This window comes from Notamacropus eugenii, chromosome 1, assembly GCF_028372415.1.
Source record: "Notamacropus eugenii isolate mMacEug1 chromosome 1, mMacEug1.pri_v2, whole genome shotgun sequence".
NCBI classification, from domain to species: domain Eukaryota; kingdom Metazoa; phylum Chordata; class Mammalia; order Diprotodontia; family Macropodidae; genus Notamacropus; species Notamacropus eugenii.
This window is the reverse complement of record NC_092872.1, coordinates 188,369,263-188,391,306: the sequence shown is the minus strand read 5'-3', so window position 1 is coordinate 188,391,306 and position 22,044 is coordinate 188,369,263. Positions and strand designations below refer to the sequence as shown.

Genomic DNA, 22,044 nt, shown 5'->3' with positions numbered 1-22,044 from the left:
ACGCCTAGACAAAACAAACTCTAAGGAGGATGGATCTCAAAGAAGGATTTAAAAGAAAAGAAGGAGAGGATAAGAACTTGTGGTGTGGTACAGAGAGAGGGAAACAGAATAGGGACAAAGAGACAAAGATTGTATCAAAACTAGCATACTAGTGCTGAGCACACTCCTCTCATATTACCCTATTCTTTATAAAGAATAGACAGGAAACAAATGAAAGAAAACATGTAAAAGAATAGGATGGAAGGAAAACATGGGTTAACAATAATTACTGTAAATATCAATGGGATGGATTCACCCATAAAACAAATGAGGACATCAGAATGTATTAGAAAGCAGAATCCAAAAATATGTTGTATACAAGAAACATAAATATTCATATGTGGTTCAAATAAGAGGTTAGAGTAAAATCTATTATGTTTCATCTTAAGTGAAAAAAAGGAAGGGATAGCAATCACAATCTCAGACTTATTGTTATTCAGTCATTTTCAGTTGTTTACAACTCTTTGTGATCCCATTGGGGTTTTCTTGACAAAGATATTAGGGTGATTTGCTATTTCTTTCTCCAGCTCATTTGACAGATGAAGAAACTGAAGCAAACTGATTTGCCCAGGGTTACAAGCTAGTAAGTGTCTGAGTCTAGAGTTGAACTCAGGAAGATGAATCTTCCTGACTCCAGGCCTGGTACTCTATCTGCCATGTCATCTAACTGCCCTAGCAGTCTAGCCAACAGCAAAAACAGATGTAGCTAAAAGAGATAAACAAAGAAAATATATTTTGCTTAAAAGTATCAAAAACAATGAATTAATACCAATATTAAATGCATATGTACCAAATTCCATAGCATCTGAATACTTAAAAGAAAATTTAAATGAGTTCCATAGAGAAATAAACAATGAAAGTATAAAAGTGGGGGACCTCAATATATTCTTTTCAGATCTAGAGAAATCTAACCAAAAAATAAACAAGACAGTATACTATAAGACCCTGAAAAGAATATTCAAAAAAGAGATATGATAGACTTCTGAAGAAAGAAATATATTTCCTTACTATATTAAGTAGTATCTATCTAAACCCAACAGCTAGCATAACTTGTAATGGGAATAAACTAGAAGACTTTTCAATAAGATAATGGAAATTTAATAATTAATGATAAATTTAGTAACTACTTTAATAAATTAAATTAAATCTTAATTTTAAACTATGATAATCTGCCAGAAAAGAAACACGTCTTTCTTCAGAACTTTGGTGTCATTAAAGGGTATTGAGTCAGTCAAATTAGAAAAACTAAGGTTCTAGAGGTGAACTGTTTCTGTTCTATGAGTTTTAAGGGGGTAAAGAAAAGAGAAAGGATTAGGGGAATATACTATTGTTGAAAGGGTGAATGAGTGTGAGACTTGCTATTTCTCATAATTAGGGGGCATGAAAAGATTATAGAAATATGATTAGAAAAAGTGAGGAGAGCAGGTGTCACATGAACCTCACTCTAATCTGAACCAAACAAAGGAAGTCTGAGTACATGGAAGCTTGCACAACACACAAAGAGTTATGTATAGAAATACATCAAATTTAACAGGGAAGTGAGGGGTATTAATGTGGAAGATAACATGGAGAGGGAGTAGTCACAAGCAAAATAAATTTCCTAATCTTGGAAAGGAGATGAAAGAGAGGAAAAGAAAAAATGAGGAGAGGAGAGAAGCCTAGAAATCATTGTTCAGTCATTCTCAGTTGTGTATCTGACTCTTTGTGACTCCACTGGGGTTTCCTTGGCAAAGATTCTATACTGGTTTGCCATTTCCTTCTCCAGCTCATTGGACAGATGAGGAAACTGTAGGAAATAGGGTTAAGTGACTTGCCCACGGTCACATAGCTAGTAAGTATCTGAGGTCATATTTAAGCTCAGGAAGATGATTCTTCCTGACTCCAGACCTGGCCCTCTACCCACCACACCATCTAGTTGCCCTACCTGCTGTAGGAGCTCATATTCTAGTGGAAAAGAAACACATGTAGGAGGTTTCAATTACATGTCAGAGGGAAAGGTCCCATGGTCCTTAGGGTGCAGCAGCAAAGTAGATGCATCGTTTTTATCAATAAAAATCATGATCAGTTTCTGATGTTGAACCATTTGACAGTGACAAGGATTTTAGTACTAAGAACTTACCTTTCTAGGTCTTCAGTAGCTGTGGCTGTAGAACCCATAAATGCAGCTGCTGGGTCTCATCTGCACAGGGCATGGTTTTCCAGACAATGGCTTCAAGTGTTGGGATGGAAGTAAGATTTATAGTCTGGAGGGTGCTGCCATTCCCAGGACTCTTGGGCTTCTCAGTCAATGGGTCAGCAGTTAAGATTAGTGGTGTAGCATGTATATCCTAGCTCCCTCTGCCAGACCCAGGCGGTTACATCTGCTCTTGGAGTTTCAGGGAGTAATTCAGAGGTTGGGGTGTTTCTCTTCTTGACCACCATTGGTTCAAGTCCTAATTGGCTATGTTCCACACATTGTTAGGAGATAGTAACTAGAATCCCAGTTTCATTTTACCACAATACCAATTAACTTTTACTTTAGGATATTTATTTCAAAGCTATAGCAAGAACAAAGATATGCCCCCTCAAAAAACCCATTACGGGGAGCACATTCTCTCCTACATCACCTTAGTATCTGAAGGAATACAGGCTTCAAAACTTAGTTCAACTCATATGTAACCGTGGTCCCCAAGCTCATTTCTGAATGTGGTATGACTGCCACATGACCCAACATTTAAACTACGATTGGCTTGGCTCTCAGTTTCTGCTCCTAAAGATCAATCTTTGCTCCCAAGGGCACTGATGCTACACTGGCTATAGAACCTAGAGACTCTGTAATGTCAGGATGCCAAGGAACCCTCCAGACCTTCTGAATTCACAAGGCAGAACTCCCACCACTAGATGCTATTAGTAAAGGAGTCATCAAGATCCCCTAAGAGCAAGTGAGACAAAAGAAGTAACTGAAATGGACAAGCCTTTTTGAATGCCTCTGAAGCCAGTCATAGAGTTTCCTCTTCAATATATGGTTAGTCAACCAGAAACAGTTACTAATGCCTACTCATGCTCCACAGTCTCTCCAAGATACTTCCTTTACAAGCCATCACCATTTTCCCAGAGGTAAACACCCTAGGTTCCTCCATGTGGAGAGTCTGCATCAATCAAGCAAACTGATGGGGTCTGCAAATGTCCCTGGTGCTGATTACTGTTGTGGTGAAGAAGGTTGGCCCCTTCTTCACAGTGATTAAACTTCCCCCCCGCCCCATAATGATTATGAGGAACAGGCAGAAAGAAGTTCCAGTGATCTGGAAGATATTGCTATTCTCAACATTCTTGGAGTCAGAGTCCTGGGCTATTTCCATCAAGGTCTGAGAAGAAGTGGTAATGGAGATAGATATGTCTGGCACATGAATTCTCCTTTCTCTCCCCAAGGGATGCCATGCTGCTTCAGCTAGAGATGTGATGGACTTAAAGTGCAAAAAGAGATAAATGTTTTAGACACAGCTATTATGTAGATTTGCTTAGTTTAACTTATTTGTTACAAGAGGTTTTTCTCTGATTTAAAAGTAGAGAAGAATGGGGGAGAGAGGTTAACAAGAATAATCTCAAAAAGTGGGTCATTGAAACATTTTTGAATGCACAAAACAGAACAGAAGAAAGTTCAGAGAGAACAATTAAAAAATAATGTGTTGAATTTAATACATAATTTTTAAAGAAAGCAGCATTAAATGAATATTCATGATTTCATATACAATCCTTTTTTATGTTCTGTGGATACGGAAATACTTTCTTATGCTTAAATTCTGAAAAAAATAAAGTTATATTTTAAAATATTAGTCTTAATGTAAGAAAAAACAGACTGAGTTATCCAGTACTTTATGTGATGACAATAACTACTTATAGATTGAGGAATGGCTAAAAAGGATTGCAGTATATGAATGTAACGAAATACTGAATCTTAAGAAATGACAGATACCAGCAATTCAGAGAAGGATGTGGAAGGCTTACATGAATCCATGAAGACTGAAGTAAGCCTAACTAGGAAAACAATATACACAATGACTTCATCAGCTGTAAATGGAAAGAACGAAAAAGAGCTGTACTATATATAATTATAATGACCAAGCTGGGCCCCAATGAATCAATCAACAAGCATTGATTAAGCTCCTACTACGTATCAGGCACTGTGCTAGGTTCTGGCATACAAATACAAAATCTCTCTATTCTTGAAGAGTTCATATTCCATGAAGACAAATGACAAATTCAAGGTAGTTAAGAAGAGGGATTTCTAGCAGTTGATGGTAATCAGGAAAGCTTAATGTAGAAGATGGAATATAAATTGCATTTTGGAGGATGAGAGGGCTATAAGGCAGAGGTCAGAAAGAACACTCTATATATGAAGGATGTCCAGAAAAAAAAGCATGAAGAAGGAAAATGGAGGGCCATGTGCAAGAAAGAATAATAAGGCCAGTTTGACTGGATTGTAGCATTCTGAAAAGGAAGAAATGGATAATAAATATTTTCTAAAATAGCCTTGAGAAAATAGTTAAGAAAATATGGTGCTTCACTTTATATTACAGAGGTTGGGGGGGGACTATGGACATGGAATATTGTATATTGATATACATAGTCAATTTATTGCTTAATTTTGTTCAACTACTTTTTCTCTTTTTCAAATTTTTGTTAAAAGGAATGGCTTGCAGGGTGGCAGAGGAAGATATATTAAGATATGAATGTGAAATAAAATAAGAATTACTGATAAAAATTATATAACATGTTTTTTAAAAACTGAAAATTGTGTAATTATAATGAACAAGTTTGGCTCCTGAACATGAGTTGAGAAAAATATTCCTCCCTCCTTTTCTTACAGAGAAGTAGGGCTCCATGAGCAAGAATTTTACACATACTGTCCAAAATGGTTAATGAGTTGTTTTGTTGAAATGCGTTTTTCTCTTTTTTTAGTATTCTTTAAAAATGGATGGCTTGCTGTGTAGCAAAATTGAGGAGGAATATATCCCAAATGAATGTGAAACAAAAACAAAGGTATTCATAAAAAATACAATTAAAAAAACAAATACAAATAGGTCCCAATTAGTGCTAATAATGAAGATCACGAGATAGTTACATGTATTTTATTTTACACTATTTGAAGTTATAATTTTGTGAAATATGGGAGCTGTTTCCAGACCAATAGAATGCAAATTTGAATAATAAAGTTACATCACTGGATTCATTATCCATGCTAATAGAGACCTAACTGTAGATCTATACAATCTTGTGGGTGATGTCTTGATTTTACTCTGCCTAGTAATCATTTCTCTGTTCTCACTGATTAAGCTTAACTTCCTCCAAAAACAAAAAAGCATAGCAGTTGTAGAGAAGACAAAAAAAGTCGAGTGAGGATGAATGGAAGAGAACTTGTAAATGCCACTGGGAATCTTTTTTGGGTTAGCAGGAAGAAACTGCTCAAGTATCTGATTTTTAATATTCAGCTAGTGGGACTAGCCCCAAGTCTGCTGTGCTATTAAAGTTAGCTGTCTATTGTAGCTCTGCTTTTTCAGGAAATACCAGAGGCCCAGGAGATGTATTCCTAGGTCCCTTAGACTAAAGGTTGAGATTTAAAGACATACCAAACCCTTCCATTGGACTATATTATGTCCGAAGAAGTAACAGATAACCATTGATCAACCTGGGGCCTTGGTTTGACTGCCCGCTGGTAACTTAGATGTCCCCCACCTCCAAAAAACAATTATATTCTCTTCCTCAGCAGTGTAACCCCACACTGCTGGCTTCAAAGAAAAATATGTTTAATTGTAACTGATGAAGAAGGCCTGGTTTAGTGACTCCAGACCCAGCACTCTATCCACTAGGCCATCTAGCTGCCCCAAATGAGGGGTAACGGGCCAGAACGCTTCAAAAATCTCTGCTATCACTAAATCCATGATCCTACGACAGTGAAGTGGTGCAGCAATTATTTATATCATTTTGTTATTTTATCCATTTTACATCAGCATATTGTAACATAACAAATTCTTGATTTAAAAAAATAAAACACTAGCTAAGATTATTTGCATAGATTGTTTTATGAAAAGTGTGTAGATAATCTTTTTGGTTGCTTTTTTATTTGTTTTAATGGATCGTTGTTATAGAAAGTTTGAAAACATGTGTAGTAGTTTGGAGTTATATTATCTGGAATCAAGTTATGGCTCTCCTACTTATTACCTTTGTGACCTAAAACATAAAATGAGAGGATTGGGCTAAATGATTGTGAAGTTTCCCTTCAGCTCTTGGGTTATGATACATCCTTTAAAGCAAGTATTCTTCATCCTTTTTATGTCATGGACCCCTCTGGCTATCTGATAAAGTCTATGACCCCCTTCTCAGAATATTTTTAAATAAGTAGAATAAAATATAGAGAATTACAACAGAAGCCAATTATATTGAAATACAGTTCCCAAAATAAACAGAAACAAGTTCAAGTTAAGAATCCCTGTTTTGAAGTCCAATCAGACATTCTCCACCCCCACATTACTAGACTTCATATGGCACTGGTTTATGACTCTCTAGTGTTATATATATTATTATGTGTTCTGGTTCTATGTCTGTGTGTCTATATGTGTCTTTCCTCTACTAGATTGTAAAGACGGTCCCTCTCTTTTCTCCACTTACCCACCTCATCCTGAGCACTATGGGCACTTAACACATCTTATAATATAATCATCCTACGATAGTCACTAAAAACAGATTTAAAACTAAAATTTCACTGAAAGTGAAATGAAAATTTAATTGAAATTTGTAATCAATGAAGCTTTAACTTTTACTCTTAAAAATAAGCAAAGGGAGGCAAGAATTGTGCATTCCAACTATGTTACATTGTTACATTGTTCTTAGGCACGTCACTTTCCTTCTCCAGACCTTGAAAGGTTAAGATTAAATGACCACATTCTGCAGTTTTCTGAACTGAGGCAGAGATCTAGGGAATCCTGGCATACACTCGATTTCTGAATCAAATGATCATATTAGCTATTATTTTAGCACATGCTGAGAGGATTATAGCTGTTTATATACTCTGCCTAGCCTCAATTTCAGATCTTGCCAGTCATGCATATCAGATACCTGGTTATAGCTGCTTGTGGGATTTAAAATGGGGTATGGATTTCAGCTTAAAATAAGAGCATATACGGCTAGAACCAAGCACCAAAAAACAAAGGTCTTTCTTTAAGTTGCTTATTTTTTTAAATTATTTCAATTTCAAGTTAGTTTCATCCATACCTTTGTACTAAAATATTATATGTGTCAATAGTTATGTTTGCTAGCATCAACACTTAGTGTTAAAGATGCAAATAATTGTAACAGTAAAGTCATCATACCACATCTTGAGTTTATACAGGATTTCCTTAACTGCCTCTGCTCTGCCCCCAAAATCCAGATCTTTTACCAAAATGATCATGTTTATTCTCAGAGTATCATGATCAGGCTGGAAAGTCAGCTTGGAACAGTAAATAAATCACAGGATTTGAAGTTTAGTTAGTGAACCTACTTTTGAATTTTTGAGTTATATCTGCTTCCTAACTATGTGATCTTGGGACTCAGTTTCTTTCCTGTACAATGAGGACCTTGAACTAGAAGATCTCTAAAGAATGTTTCAACTCTAAATCCCATTATTTCCATGACATTATATTATAGGTGGGAAAACTAAGGCATAGGGTTGAATGATTACTAGCAAAGTTAGGACTGGAATGCAATTCTCTCACTGACCCCTTGTATGGGATCCTTTTTACTACAGCCCTCACCATATTTTGTGTATGGAACCAAGGGTACTTATTTGGTATATGTAAAAATAGATATGTAACTTAAATCTGAAAAAGATGAACTAAGTGGGAGTCAGCAACAAGCTCCAGAACACTCTGAGATCAGGCTGCAGAGCAGCTCATCACCCATTTTTAAGCCAGTTTCGGCTAGTGACTGAAATAGCTGATAAAGACCTTCATCAAAGAGCCAGTCCAGCCTCAAGATGCTTAAGAGGGTGTCTGAAGCATTGCATGGTATAATAAAAGTTATAATAGCTTCAAATTATTTCCATTCCAGTCAATGATGATCTGACTGACATACTGATTTTTTTAAAAATCTTATATTTCTCCTTGCTGAACTTAGCTTTCAGCTGGAGAGGCTTGGTAGGAATAGGCCCTGGGCATAATCCAATGACTGGGGAACCACTGGCTTTTCATTAGGGCTAATGGAAACTCTACAAGCTTATGAAAATATCTGTGGGCACATATGTTCTATTTGTAAAATGCAAGTTTGTGTTATTTGTTCTACATATCAATTTGTACCTCTCTTATCCAGTTATTTCCTATATTATATTAATTATTTTTGTATATGCCTTATGTATTCTACTAGACTATAAGCTCCCTAAGGAAGCTTATCTACTATGTCTTTCTGACTTTTATATCCCCAACAGCACTTAGCATAGAGTTTTGTCCGTAGTGGAATTAAGTAAAGCTTGATCTACTAAATTTTTGGTTTCACCATCTCAAGTATTCCATTTTAAACTAATCCATTTCTATCTCAATAGCAGGTAAATAATCCATAAACTTACCTAAAATGTTGGGTTTTTACATTATAATAGCTATATAAAATAGTCATTACAATTACATGAAAAACTTTAGATCAATAAGTTAAATTATTTTCTTGTTAATAAAAATATTAAAAGTAACCCTTCACTGAACACTTCACTTTTCAATGTTAAAAGAAAGAGGAGAAACAGAAATTCTTCAGGGTGGCTGAAAACAGGGTGTGTGTTTTCTGCCCATTAAGACATCATAATTGCATGTTCATTGAAAGCTAACCTTGGGCTAGAAAGTGACAGGAAAATGTTAAATTTCTGCTTGGCAAGAGAGCAAAATTTGGAACGTTACCTTGAAAGAGTATATCTACTACTAAGGTGTGGAAAGAAGCCCATGATTAGGGGGACTTAGGAAAGGCAAAGAGTTGACTGTAAATATTGAAGAGCACTTTGCTGAATCGTGATGGGAGAAGTCTGGCAGACCAGAGCTAAAAGGATCAATGACCAATTCATAAACAGGTTATGTTTCTTTCCCTCTGTTTCTAGAAACCCTGAAAAGCATAGCATAGTGTGAAGTGCATGGGTCTAGAAATCAGCAGACGTACTCTGACACTGACTCCTAGCATGACCTTGAGCAAATCACTTTACCTCTCTAGGTCTCAGTTTTTTCATCTGTAAAATGACAAGACTGGAGCTGATGTCAATTCCTGGATTCTAAATATAGGGACAAATCAACCCAAACCCAATAGGTAAATATATTTTAAAAAAATAAACTATAAATCATAACACAGCTCATCTCCTTTCTTTTCTCAAAGGCCTTTTCAGGACTTTTCAAGTATTAAGATTCTTTACTGTCCTAGGACATGGCAAATATGATCAACTATGTGGCTGTCTGGGAAATGACAGCACATATGAGTGTCAGTGGCATCTGCAGACTTAAGGAAAAAAATAAGTCACATATGCAAGATTCAGGCCTATATCAATTTATAGTAAGCACTCTGATCCCTCAGAAGAGGTAGAGAAATTCTGGAAATTTCCTAGGGGAAAAAAAGCAATTTTCAGGTGAAAAGCACTTGCTTAAAGCACAATATAGATCAATGGACAGTAAATACAGATGACAATACAAGTGCATATTGTTAATGCTTTTACATGCCCCACAAGCAAATTTCCTATCAAGGGAAAAATTTAAGACTCTTCCTCTGGCATACCATGTTCTACATTAAACATATTATCATTGATGAATTTTTTTCAAGTAAATAATACTATCTTTTTTGTAAACTAAATCATAAAAATCTGGTTCTCCAAAATAATTCTTTGAACTGAAAATTCCCAAATTTTAAAAAAGGATAACCTAATTTTTTTTAACATTACTATATATATCTTAGGTCTTGAGTGATGTTCTTTGTAAATAACAGAAGAGGCATTTATCTGGTCATTAATTTTTTAGACTTGAAGACAGAGAATATATAAGACCTACTATGTTCCAGACACCATACTAAGTACTTTACAAACATTATCTCATTTGATCCTCACAGCAAACCTGTGCTATTATTATCATTCCCATTTTACAGTTGAGGAAACTGAGGTAAACAGAGGTTTAGTAACTTGCCCAGGGTCATACAGTTAGTGTGACCCTTATAGATACATGCCTATATACCTAAAAGTTTTTAAGTGGTGAGGGATAAATGCTACTATATCTGATAAAAGGCATGAAACATTTTACATACTCTGTCACACAGTCAGATGTTAGCATTAGAAACAATTTAGTTACAACAATTTTACAGAAGTTAAACTAAAGGACAAAAGAGATAGCTAAGCTTGCCTTAGGTCACACAGCCAATAAATGGGAAAACCAGCTCTCAAACCCAGACCTCCTGACTCCCAGCTCAGTGTTCTTTCCTCTAGGATTCACTTAAAGGAATTATTTTATTTGGAATTAATTTTCAGGAAAGATACTCATTTCTTATATTTGACAAACTCCAGTATCACCTAAATTTTGGGGTACAATTCATATACTCAAAAGGCCACTTCTGATAATACAGCTTCAGAATAAAATCACCCCAACCCTCTTGCCTCATTACACAATAGTGTCTTCTCACGCCAGTTCTAGTAGCCAGCAATAAATTTAGGAAAACTACAAGAATTATGTGAAGGAACTTTAACATTTAGATAAGAGAAAACTGAGGGGGACATGAGTATTGTCTTTAAATATCTGAAGAATGTAGAAAACTGACAAGGTTTGTTTGTCTCATTCTTGGGCAGATCTTTGATCAATAGGTGGAAATTACAGGACAACACATTTTGGTTCAACTTAGGGAAAAGATTCTTAATGATTAGAATTGTACAAAAAAGGAATGAATTGCTTTGAAAGGTAATTCATTGTCACTAGAAGTCTTCAGATTGCAAATGGTCATTTCTTAAGGATGTCACCAAAGGGAAACCTGATTTAATTAGAGGCTGGACAGACGAATTTTTAGTCATTTCTAAAATAAAACTGTATGATTACCTTCAGAATATATTTTTATTCATTAAAGTAGGTCCTTAGCAAGATTTTACTACTATAATTTAATGACTATATTTGCTTTAAATTAATAAATCTACATTGTGATGCCTATGCATATGCATGTATATAGTAAAGTATCTATAGGAGCACTTCTCCCTCCAAAAAATATTTAAAATATCTCAATGGCACATGGTGGTTTTCCAATTTGGGACATTGTGATTTGTGTTGTCTTTGCCTCAACTGGTTTAATCAAGAGAAAATCAAGTGTGAAGGAAGAGTCTTGACTAAATGACAATTCAGGGACATCCTTAACGAAATGCAATATGAAGTAGAAAAGAAGCGTGAAAATTGTTTTCAGGGGGAAAAAATCCAATCCATCCATACCACCAAGTCTGCTGCTTCTACCTTGAAACATAAGGGAAACATCCAGGAAGCAATGTGAACTGTATAGTGTAGTCTTACTGTTTAAGACAAATTATTCAATTGTCCCCTTCTTGCCTATAAATTACATTAACATCAATGTATACCACCACTGCCCCTACTGATATGCTGTCAGCAAGAAGGAAAAATTTTCTCATAAACCACCAGGGGATTTTGCAAGACCAGAAGAGATGAGAATAAAGAGGGGAATCAATGAATATGACTGAATTATTTGGCTGGGAAAACTTTAAACCGTAGTTATTGGTTGGCTGTGCACTAACCCAAACTAAAATAACTTATTTTCCCCTTTATTTCCTCCCCAAATAGCAGTGGCGAACCCAAACATAACCAGCTAGATTTCTCCTTTCAAAGAATGAATCTTTTAGAATGTCTCTTTCCTGGTTCTGTTCTGTTCGGACCACCCATCATGGAAAAGCACACATCTGCAGAGCACTAATATCCACACCACAGTTTCAGAGATCAAATTCACACACATGATTAAAAATCCAACTTCTTAATTAAAGCAAACATTTCCCAGCCTTCTCACCAGTGGGAACTGCAGAGGAGAAATATTGGGTTTCCTATATAGAGAACACAGTTATACATCTGAGATCCAGTCAACTTTGATGGAGTAAAATGGAAATTCCCCGCTATTTTGTCATATGCTTCTTTATGTGAACCATGCATTAGCTTCTTTACTCTTATGCTGAAATACAGGTGACTCTACCTTGCTCCCTGCGAAAGTTTTCTACATTCTAACTCTAAATATGGTTATCACCCATTATAGCTGTAAAACTTAGCAACAATTCTCCATGTTAAAATGTACAAAAGCATATACATATTGGCTGGGCCCTCACAGTCACTGCTGTGGTTGGTAACAAAAACTAGATTAAATAAGATAATGTGGAATAAGAGTCTTTATCCTGCTCCTGACAGACAAGGTGTACTGGAGGTAGGTAGGATGAAGAAATAGGATGTACTTATATTTTCTTCCTTTGGGACTCCAGACCAGCCACCTTGGTTTATTTTTCTTTTTATTTTATTCTATAATCCATAGGAGAAACTCAAGGTCCAATATCATTACAACATTGCTTCTTGATCTTATTATTAATTTGATTTACTAAGTTCTTTATTAAGAACTAAACTTTGCAGCTAGACAGGGAAGTGGAGTTGGGAAGAATATTGGAATTGATTGGAAGAGGAGGAGAAGGGAGAGAAGGAAAGAAGAAAAGAAAGAAGGAAAGAAGGAACGAGGGAGAGGAGAGAAGAGGGAGTGAAGGAAGAAAGACAATGAAAGAAGGGAGAAAGAAAAAGATTAGAAAAGGGAGGAAGCTTAACAGTTTGGCATTATTTCACTTTGAATAGCACCCTGAGCTTTTGCCAGAAATCTAAGAATATATAAGAAGATTGCTAGTTCAGACCACATCTGGAGCTAGGATTTTGAAACCTCCTGCTTAGCAAAAAAGGCAAGAAAAGAGCAAAACAGAAGTGACAGAAGAGTTAGAACATACAGAAAGAAATGGTTCTTTTCCCCTGTGGCACCAGTTTAAATACAGTTTAATAACAGCTCTGTGGACCATGTGTAATAAAGCCTCTTACCATGACTAATGAGAATAATGCACTACATTTCATATTACTGACCTCTCTGGGGACTTGAAAAAGACTCCTAACTGGATGACTACACTTCTCTAAATACCAATCCTGTGTGCCAAATAGATAATGAAGGCAAATTTTCCTAAAAACCATCAAATAAAAACAACTACTTCTCCCCCTACCCCCTCATCCCCCCCAAAAACCTGTTATTGTTTCTGTCTTCCTAAACTAAGAAGAGACTTCAGGAAGCCAGGAATGAAGTTGGCCTCTGTCCTTCGTTCTTTTGAGAAAAGTAGCTTAATCTTATCAGATGTTTTGCCCTGTTGACTGCTTGTCTTATGTGCACTTTAAGATGGTATTTAAAATTTTCAAAATTCTTTCAACATGTGTATCCTTGTTCCTCCTAAAACTGGCCCAAACTGGTGAGATTTTAGAAATCTCAGATGTCTAAAATTCTGTCCTTCCTAAAAACAAAATTGTGTGCTAAAAAATACTATTGAGATAATATTCCTCTTTGGCAAATTCTTAATTTCCTTCCCTGAATTCTAGATATAAATCTTAAGCATGTCTTTCATAGTTAATGGACTCTCACTACAAACTACTACTTGTATCCTGCTACTACTTGTATAGGCAGAACCTTAGGAATACATTCAGAATGTATAAAGCTACAGTTTTCTGAAATTACTTATTACTTTTCATGTGTTCTACATTTATAATAAAGTGTTCACTTTGCCTACTCTGACGATAGTGAAGGTATCGCATCTCACTGTTACTGACCTAACTCTAAATGTCAGAAAACAAAACTGTAGGGTACAAAGTATTTTCATGATCCACACACATAAGGTAAGGTGACTGTCTATCAAATATTTACTATTTTACATGTTTTTATTGCTTGCAAATTAACATTTTAAAGGCCCATAAACATAGAAACATCTATGTGTAAAACATTCAGTATTGTAACAAATCAGTCCCACATATGCTGCTACATTTCACTTATCGTATATTTTAGAGAATTCATCCATTTGTTCACATCATAAAAATACTTTTAATAATTCCTATGCTCATTGTGTAGAATGGCGTGGCTATTTCACTTTGATTTCACTTAGATACTGTATCTTGATAGATACAGATACTGTATACTTTCAACAAACAACATTTTTTTTAATATTAGGCAAGAGCACAAGTCATATAATGGCTTATAAATCAGCAAGAAAATGGGATTGAATATCAGCAAGGAAAAATATTCCATATCATTAGAAAGAAAACATTAGAACTTTCTCATCAGAAGAATTCGTGCAAAATGTCTAGACACATTTACCAGTCATTCCATGTCTTTGTCTGGTATCAAAATAAGTATTTCTTGTCAGTCAAGTCATAAAATTTTAGCTTCTGATTTTCTAAACTTACACCAGGTCTACCTTGTGCATTTCTTTGATGACCTGTCAAAACGGTTTGATCATACATTTAAACTCATTAAGATGATGCCTTCAATGTCCTTTAACTGATTTTTTTAAGTGAAAAGCACTATCACACAAAAAAGCATGATTATCACTATAAGTGCCTGCAGCCTCCTAATGACTTAATTACTAACGGAAGGTGATAGGGTGAGGTAAGGATAGAATCAATACAATACTCAAAAGCTTATAGTATAATAATAAGAAAACGAAACATACTGAAAAGTAGTAACTAACACAGGGTTTCTTAACCTGTCGGTCTGTGGATAGATTTCACAAAGGTCTGTGAATTTGGATGAGAAAAAAAATAACATCTCTGTTTTCGCTAGCATTTCCTTCAATTGTTAATTTTTCTTAAAAAAATTGTTTTGAAAAGTAAGGGTCTATACGCTTCATCGGACTACCAAAAAGATCCATGATACACACACACACACACACACACACACACACACACACACACACACAACGTAAGAACTTCTGCTCCAACAAAACAAAGATAAATGATAATGGTTTTGTATATGCTTTTACAATAAAACAATGATACTGGTTTCCACTAGGCACATCAAAAAATCTCTTTATGTTAGCATTCCACTATACATGTGTGTAAGGCTATTTTAAATGCTAGTTGAGATTATGAGGCTGCACTCGTATTTTATCAGTCTTAAACATTACTGGTGAAAGTTGGCAAATATTAACAAAGTACTTTTGGTGAACGTATGCAGGTGAAAGGGTCCCCATAGTCCTTAGCACCAAGATTAATGTATCCATCTTATTTAAACAGATCAAAATCCCTCTCCACAAATGCACTTAATTACTTCACTTTATAAATAGGAGGAGGGCAGGTCCCCTAAAAAAACATTTGAAATATCTATGTATTCTTCTCATTGAGAATTTAACTGAAAACATTAGTTTACTAACTTCCCTTCAAAATATGTACCAACCAAAAAAGTTGAATTGTTCACTCTGTGGTGGAATTTTAACTCTCTTTATAACCTTTTTTTCAAAGATAGCAGTATAATTATAATGTCTACTAATTATAATATAAAGATGGTGGCTCAGATTGAATTATGCAAACGTTGCTTCAAAATAACCAGATCGAATTTCAGCGCATTAAAGATGGACCTGTAAGGCTTGCCATTTTATGCCTAGTTCCAATGGCATTTGAGCGTGTAGGTTGGGACTGGAAGCTCAATTCCGTGTGGACAGTCTCGGGCAGGTAAAAGTGGGACTTCTAAATCTTAGAGTCTTACGAGGCCCTCCATGAACAGCGGGGGTTCGAGAAGGTCAGACCGAGCTAGCTCGGCTAGCTCGGGTATTTCCGCCTCTCCCCCGGAGATACCTGATGGGTGGAGTCTCCCTGCCCTCGAGGTCGTCCCGGATTGGAGCACACCTAGTTACCTAACAGCACGGTATTGAGATGCAAACTGTGTGGCTGAAGATTAAGTAGGATTGAGGAAGCCAGAAAGCTCTTAGCAAGTGTGGAGCCAAAGAGAAAAGTAGGGCTCCGCTTCTTTTCTTTCCTCTCTCCCCTCCCCCTCTCTCCCCGCTTGTACTTCTACTTCCATTCCCTTAAGCTTAGCCTTCTTAGGAAATCTCCCCCTCTTCGTCCTAAGAAAGAAGACCCCCTGCACTTGTAACCGAAACCCTGTAATAAAGCTCAACCCCTGTTTGACTCTGGAACGTCCTTTCTCTCATATGTGCATCCGGCGTGGCCAGCCGAAGACCTGGACAGGTAAGAAAGACTCGGGTAGCCCAATACAGGCCTCTAGGCTTGGCAGTTGGCGTCCCAACAGGGATTGGGAGCGTAGATAATCCTGGGTGCTTTTGGGGTACACCCGGAAGGGGCTGTGAAAGAAGCGAGTCCCGAATCCTAGATTCGGAAGGAGAGAAAGGGGAGAGAAGCTTCCCAAACCCCTGGGAAAAGGGCAGGGATGAGGAATCAATTGCCAGTAATAAAGCCAGAGGAACAGGAGGTCTGGGCTGAGAAACTTCACAGGGAATGCAGGGAGGCGGGGGTCACAATAGAGTTAAACGACCTCCGAGAATTTTGTAAGGAAGGGCCGGAGAGGCCAGGGCGGGATTGGAATAAGAGTGGAAGCGGAGAGAGGGGAGGGGAGGACCTTGGCGAGCAGAACCCTGGCGAGCAGAAAGTTAAGGAGTGTAGAGAAAAAATAGGTTCGGAGCTCCATCTAGAGGATGGGAAAGGCGAGGCAGGGGAGAATACGCCGTGCCTTCCCTCCGCGCCTCCTTATAACCTGCTCCATTGGTCAGACAGTTCAGGGCCACAGTCCAGTTTGGAAAAAGGAATAAGAAAGGCTATAGAGAATGGAGAAGATGTAGGGACATTTCCTGTGTTAGAAATAGCGGACCCCAGTGTCCCCGGTGGGGTTCGGAGGAGCCACATACCTATAGAGTGGAAGAGAGTGGCGACTCTTAAAGAGGCTTGTACCAAGCATGGCCCTAATTCACCCTTTGTTATAGCCATGCTTGAAACTCTCAGCGGTCAGTTCATTCTGACTCCTAATGACTGGAAGAGCTTAGCCAGAGCCTGCCTTACCCCTGGGCAGAAAGAAATAAGTACAGGGAGGGGCCAGGATCAGCTTCCCATAGCTATTGCCCTTCCCTTAAGGCACTGGAAGCTTAAAGAAAGCCAGAGACCAGTGTGGGGAATAGGAGGGTGCCAAAATACCTTAGAGACAATGCACCCAGTAAAGTGGGAGGCAGAGGATCGCCAAGGGACCGTATGGCCGTTGGTGATTCCAGGACTTAGTTTTAACATCTGGGGCAGGGACATTATGAGCCGCCTCGGGATGAAGCTATCAAATTTTTAGTAAGGGCCATTGCAGTTGCACTGGAGTCCCCACCCTTGAATTGGAAGTCAGACACCCCGATTTGGGCTTTGACTCCAGAAAAACTCCAGGCACTACAACTATTGGTTAAGGAGCAATTAGCACCCTGGAATGCTCCTGTGTTTGTTAAAAAGAAAAAATCAGTAAAGTTCAGGTTCCTTACAGATGTTAATCAAGCATTTGTAAGCTCCTGGCAGCAGCTATACCTAAGTAAAGAGCCACTATGCATTCTTATCATCTTTACCTTAAAGGCGATCCTCGCTAAACAAAGAAGGGGAAAAAGAGGCCTAATACAATCAGAGCTTGATACAGCTGTCTCAAAAAACTCACATACTACTCCAGCTATGAGACATTTTGTGACTTTTCCAAGACAACCCCGCAAGGAAAGTAATACCCAGGCTGGATATAAAGACACATGGGCCATGGTAAAGGATATGGCCTCAGGGAAATGGAAAGGTCCGTATAAGATACTAATATGGGGTCCAGGGTATGTTTGTGCCTCCACAGGAAAAGGTGATGCGTGGATTCCCATTAGAAGGATCCGTAGGTGGGAACCGAGGTCGGAGACGACGGAGACGCAGGAGGCGGAGACCCCGGAGAGCCCAGAGACCCCGGAGAAGGATCATACACCACCTGAGCCTGCTGCTGACAGCTTTAACCTTGCTGCCCAGAGAGGAAGCAGCCCTCATCACAACCGCAGACACTGCTGCTGACAGTTTCCCATCTAGGCATCCTTTTTTCGCCAGCTGAATGAGGACTTTGATATCACAAACCCAGGACACTTGGGTGGGGAGGAGGTGACCAATTTTCCACCTGTATAGATCCATTTGCAAGATTAAGGGAGTGGTGATGTGTAAGGCGCCTACACCAGCTGCTTCTCTTAAAATATGCTTTGGGATTTTAGTTGATTGCACTTCCCCTGTTGTAACTCAGCCATTTAGTTTCATCTTTGTTTTATTTGATGCCTCCCTTTGTCAGTTGTGCTAGCTGCAGATTTCTGTGTGAATGAAGTCTTGTTGTAAGGTACTCATATGCTAAAGGCCTTCCTAATCCACTCAGCCTCCAGCCACTGTTTGCTCTAGAGCCAGGTGCGCTCCGCGCATAACAAAGAAGGGGATATGTTGGGACTGGAAGCTCAATTCCGTGTGGACAGTCTCGGGCAGGTAAAAGTGGGACTTCTAAATCTTAGAGTCTTACGAGGCCCTCCATGAACAGCGGGGGTTCGAGAAGGTCAGACCGAGCTAGCTCGGCTAGCTCGGGTATTTCCGCCTCTCCCCCGGAGATACCTGATGGGTGGAGTCTCCCTGCCCTCGAGGTCGTCCCGGATTGGAGCACACCTAGTTACCTAACAGCACGGTATTGAGATGCAAACTGTGTGGCTGAAGATTAAGTAGGATTGAGGAAGCCAGAAAGCTCTTAGCAAGTGTGGAGCCAAAGAGAAAAGTAGGGCTCCGCTTCTTTTCTTTCCTCTCTCCCCTCCCCCTCTCTCCCCGCTTGTACTTCTACTTCCATTCCCTTAAGCTTAGCCTTCTTAGGAAATCTCCCCCTCTTCGTCCTAAGGAAGATCCCCCTGCACTTGTAACCGAAACCCTGTAATAAAGCTCAACCCTTGTTTGACTCTGGAACGTCCTTTCTCTCATACGTGCATCCGGCGTGGCCAGCCGAAGACCTCGGGAGGTGAGGTAAGGAAGACTCGGGTAGCCCAATACAGGCCTCTAGGCTTGGCACATTTGAGCGTGTAGAGAGAGGATGACAGGTTCCAAATCATCCTTCTAAAGAAAGATTCTGAAACATAAACATCAGCTCTCACTGACAAAAACTCATTGGTCCCTGGGCTTTGCACCTTCATTTTGCGCCATTACCCAGACCCAAAAGAAGAAAAGTGTTCCTTATTGCTACAACTAGGATTACAGACATCAGGGGCCATCTTTGAAAAACTCACCCTTATTTTTTAAGCGAAACATTCCAAAGTTGTGCTTCTTTAAATGAGGAGGAAGGCTTTGGAGTGCGGGGGGAAATATTGTACATATGGCAATTAAACTTCAATTTTAAGTGATTAATTTCCTCCAAAACCCTCAAACTCAAGCTAAATTTCACAAATAGTCATGCATATATAGATTTTATAAAAAATAAATGTTTCTCATTTTTTCCAGTTAAAAATAAACGGCACAAAAAGTTCACTAATCATCATGCTAAGATGATTTCAATAAACTATATCGTGAAACAATTTCACGTTACATGTTGGTTCTAAAAGTAAAGACATTCAAAATTTTTCAATTAACTATGGTTAATTTAGCTTTCAAAAGAATCTACATTATATTGAAATAATTTTCGTGGGATGATTTATGTCTTCTCTGAGTATTTTAATACTAAGTTACACGATCTATCAAATATACTTCAAGCTATATTTGAAATAACAATTACGCTTTCAGAAAAACAGAAGCAATTATATAAAAATAACCATTTCCAAAGTCACCAACTGTTGAAAGTTTCACAAGATAGCCAATTAAAGCAAAAACTGGTTTTTAGTGAAACACTAAGGAAAACTTTATTACCGTAGAAACTGTTTACTTTGCCACTCCAAAAAGAAACCTGGAAACACTCTGCAGATGTCATGATGTCAAAGAACTTTGGTGACAAACAGAAATTTTCTCTGTTCTCTCACTGATGTATATGTCAGTCCTCAAAGCAGTGGAATTTAAATATAAATTTACTGCCACTTATTCATAATGTCTGGACACTTTTCAACACATTTTAATAAGTTTGTGTAATTCCAAGTGCCAAAACAATTATTTTTTTTAAAAAAAGTCATCTTAGATGGGCCATTAGAACACATCTGCCATGTATGCTCAATATAAAGCTTTATTATACTCTTATATAATTCTCTGGTTGTCCTGTTTCTCCCACATACTTCACAGTCATACCATCTAACATTTCTTAAAGATAATTTTGAATACTTCATTACAGGAAAGAGGCATGTACACATGTAACATTTCTTAAAGATAATTTTGAATACTTCATTACAGGAAAGAGGAATGTACACTTCCAAGGGAACACAGAAAGGTATCAGCCCAGTAGGCCTTAAAACCAATGCCTGAAAAATTCACACTGAGAAAAAAAAAAAAATCCATGCTACCTTTGACTTTTCGTCTGTTCTCCTTTCCCAAAAGACCTTTAAAATGTTTTCAACATTTTTTAACATCCACAAACTACCAACTACTTACATTCCAGTAAAATGAGAGCCCCAAAATTCACCCCAAGAGTGACTTCGTTCACAATGACTACAAGATGGCATTCGACATAAATGAGAGAAAACGGCTTGTATGTCTGAGCTCCTCTGGTGAAGAGGATCTTCCAAAGAAAGGAGTTTGTCTTTATTTGGGGAAATCAAAGGCAAACAACAAGAAATGCTTATAATCCTCCTCACTCCCCATCACCCAATCTCCTTGTTTTGTTCTATGCCTACAATTAAAAGAATTGTGTGTGTGTGTGTGTGTGACACACGACGCATACAAAAACAGTACACACCAACATCCACATGCCCCAGGGAAGCTCCCAGAGAGCTCACCAAAAGCGAGCTGCTCTGCTTGGATTTTCCTTCGATTTGAGTTGTTCCAGCCTGGAAGAATTCCAGGAACATCCCTTGAATAGGGAGGACAAGAAGATGGGGAAACAGGTCTGTGGACTGATGTGTTGCTCAAGGTATTTTCCTTCTCGCCCCCACCCCCATCCCTGCAAACACACACACACACACACACACACACACACACACACACAAAGACACACACAGAGACACGCAGAACCAGAATAATTCCGATAAGAGGCATGTCTCCCCTCAAGAAAACTTGTCTTGGCTAAAAGCCCTAGAGAAAGCACAGCAAAAATCCTGTTTGGGGAGGAGGATGAAGCAAAGGAGGGGGTATCCAAAGGTAGGCACACACGCACACACACACACACACACACACACACGACACCCTCCTCCCCATCCTCTTACTTTTGGAGAATCTGAGGCAAGGCGGCCTGGGGCGCCGGGGGTGGCGGTGGCAGGGGTGGCGGCAGCAGCGGCTGCTGCATTCCTCGGTGGCCCGGGGGTCCCAGGAGTCCCGGGGGGGCGGCGGCTGCGGAGGCAGCCAGGGTGCGGGCATCTCTGTCTGGCTGCTCGCGGCCGCTGGTCTCCGGCTCCTGGCTCATGGCTGCGGCCAGCACCATGCGGCGACAGAGCGCCAGGGAAGAAGCGGCGAGAGGCGACAAGGGAGCGGAGGACGAGCGGAGAGCGAAGGGGGCGAGCCCCGGTGCGCCAAGTGCCCGGGGTCCGCACCGGCCCGCCGCAGTCCCCTTGTCCTTCCCCGCTGCGCGGCACCGTGAGGGGAGGGGAGGGGAGCGGCGAGAGGGGAGGAGGGGGAGGAAAGGGGCAGAAGGGAGGGAGAGCAGGAGGGGGAGGGGGAGGGAAGAGAGGGGAGGAGGTGCCGCCGCCGCCGCCGCCGCCGCCTCCTCCTTCTCGTCCTCCTCCTCCTCCTCCTCCTCCGCGGTGTAGTCCCTCACTCCCAAACCCCGGCCCAGCCGGGGGCGGCAGGTCTGCTGGCGGTTCAGGAACGGGGGCTGTCCGCAGACTGGCAGCAGCATTATGGCATAGCGACCAATGCC

At 39.1% G+C, this 22,044-nt stretch overlaps 1 protein-coding gene across 1 annotated transcript in view; it reads right to left on the bottom strand.

The window, feature by feature from the left end:
* Positions 1-21,777, bottom strand: part of RBM20 (RNA binding motif protein 20) — a 233,425-nt gene extending 211,648 nt beyond the window's left edge. Inside the window, exon 1 of the mRNA XM_072622164.1 lies at positions 21,395-21,777. Coding sequence (XP_072478265.1) covers positions 21,395-21,609 — 215 coding nt within the window. The 5' untranslated portion in view covers positions 21,610-21,777. The remainder of the gene's footprint in view (positions 1-21,394) is intronic.
* Between the last annotated feature and the right edge of the window lie 267 nt (positions 21,778-22,044).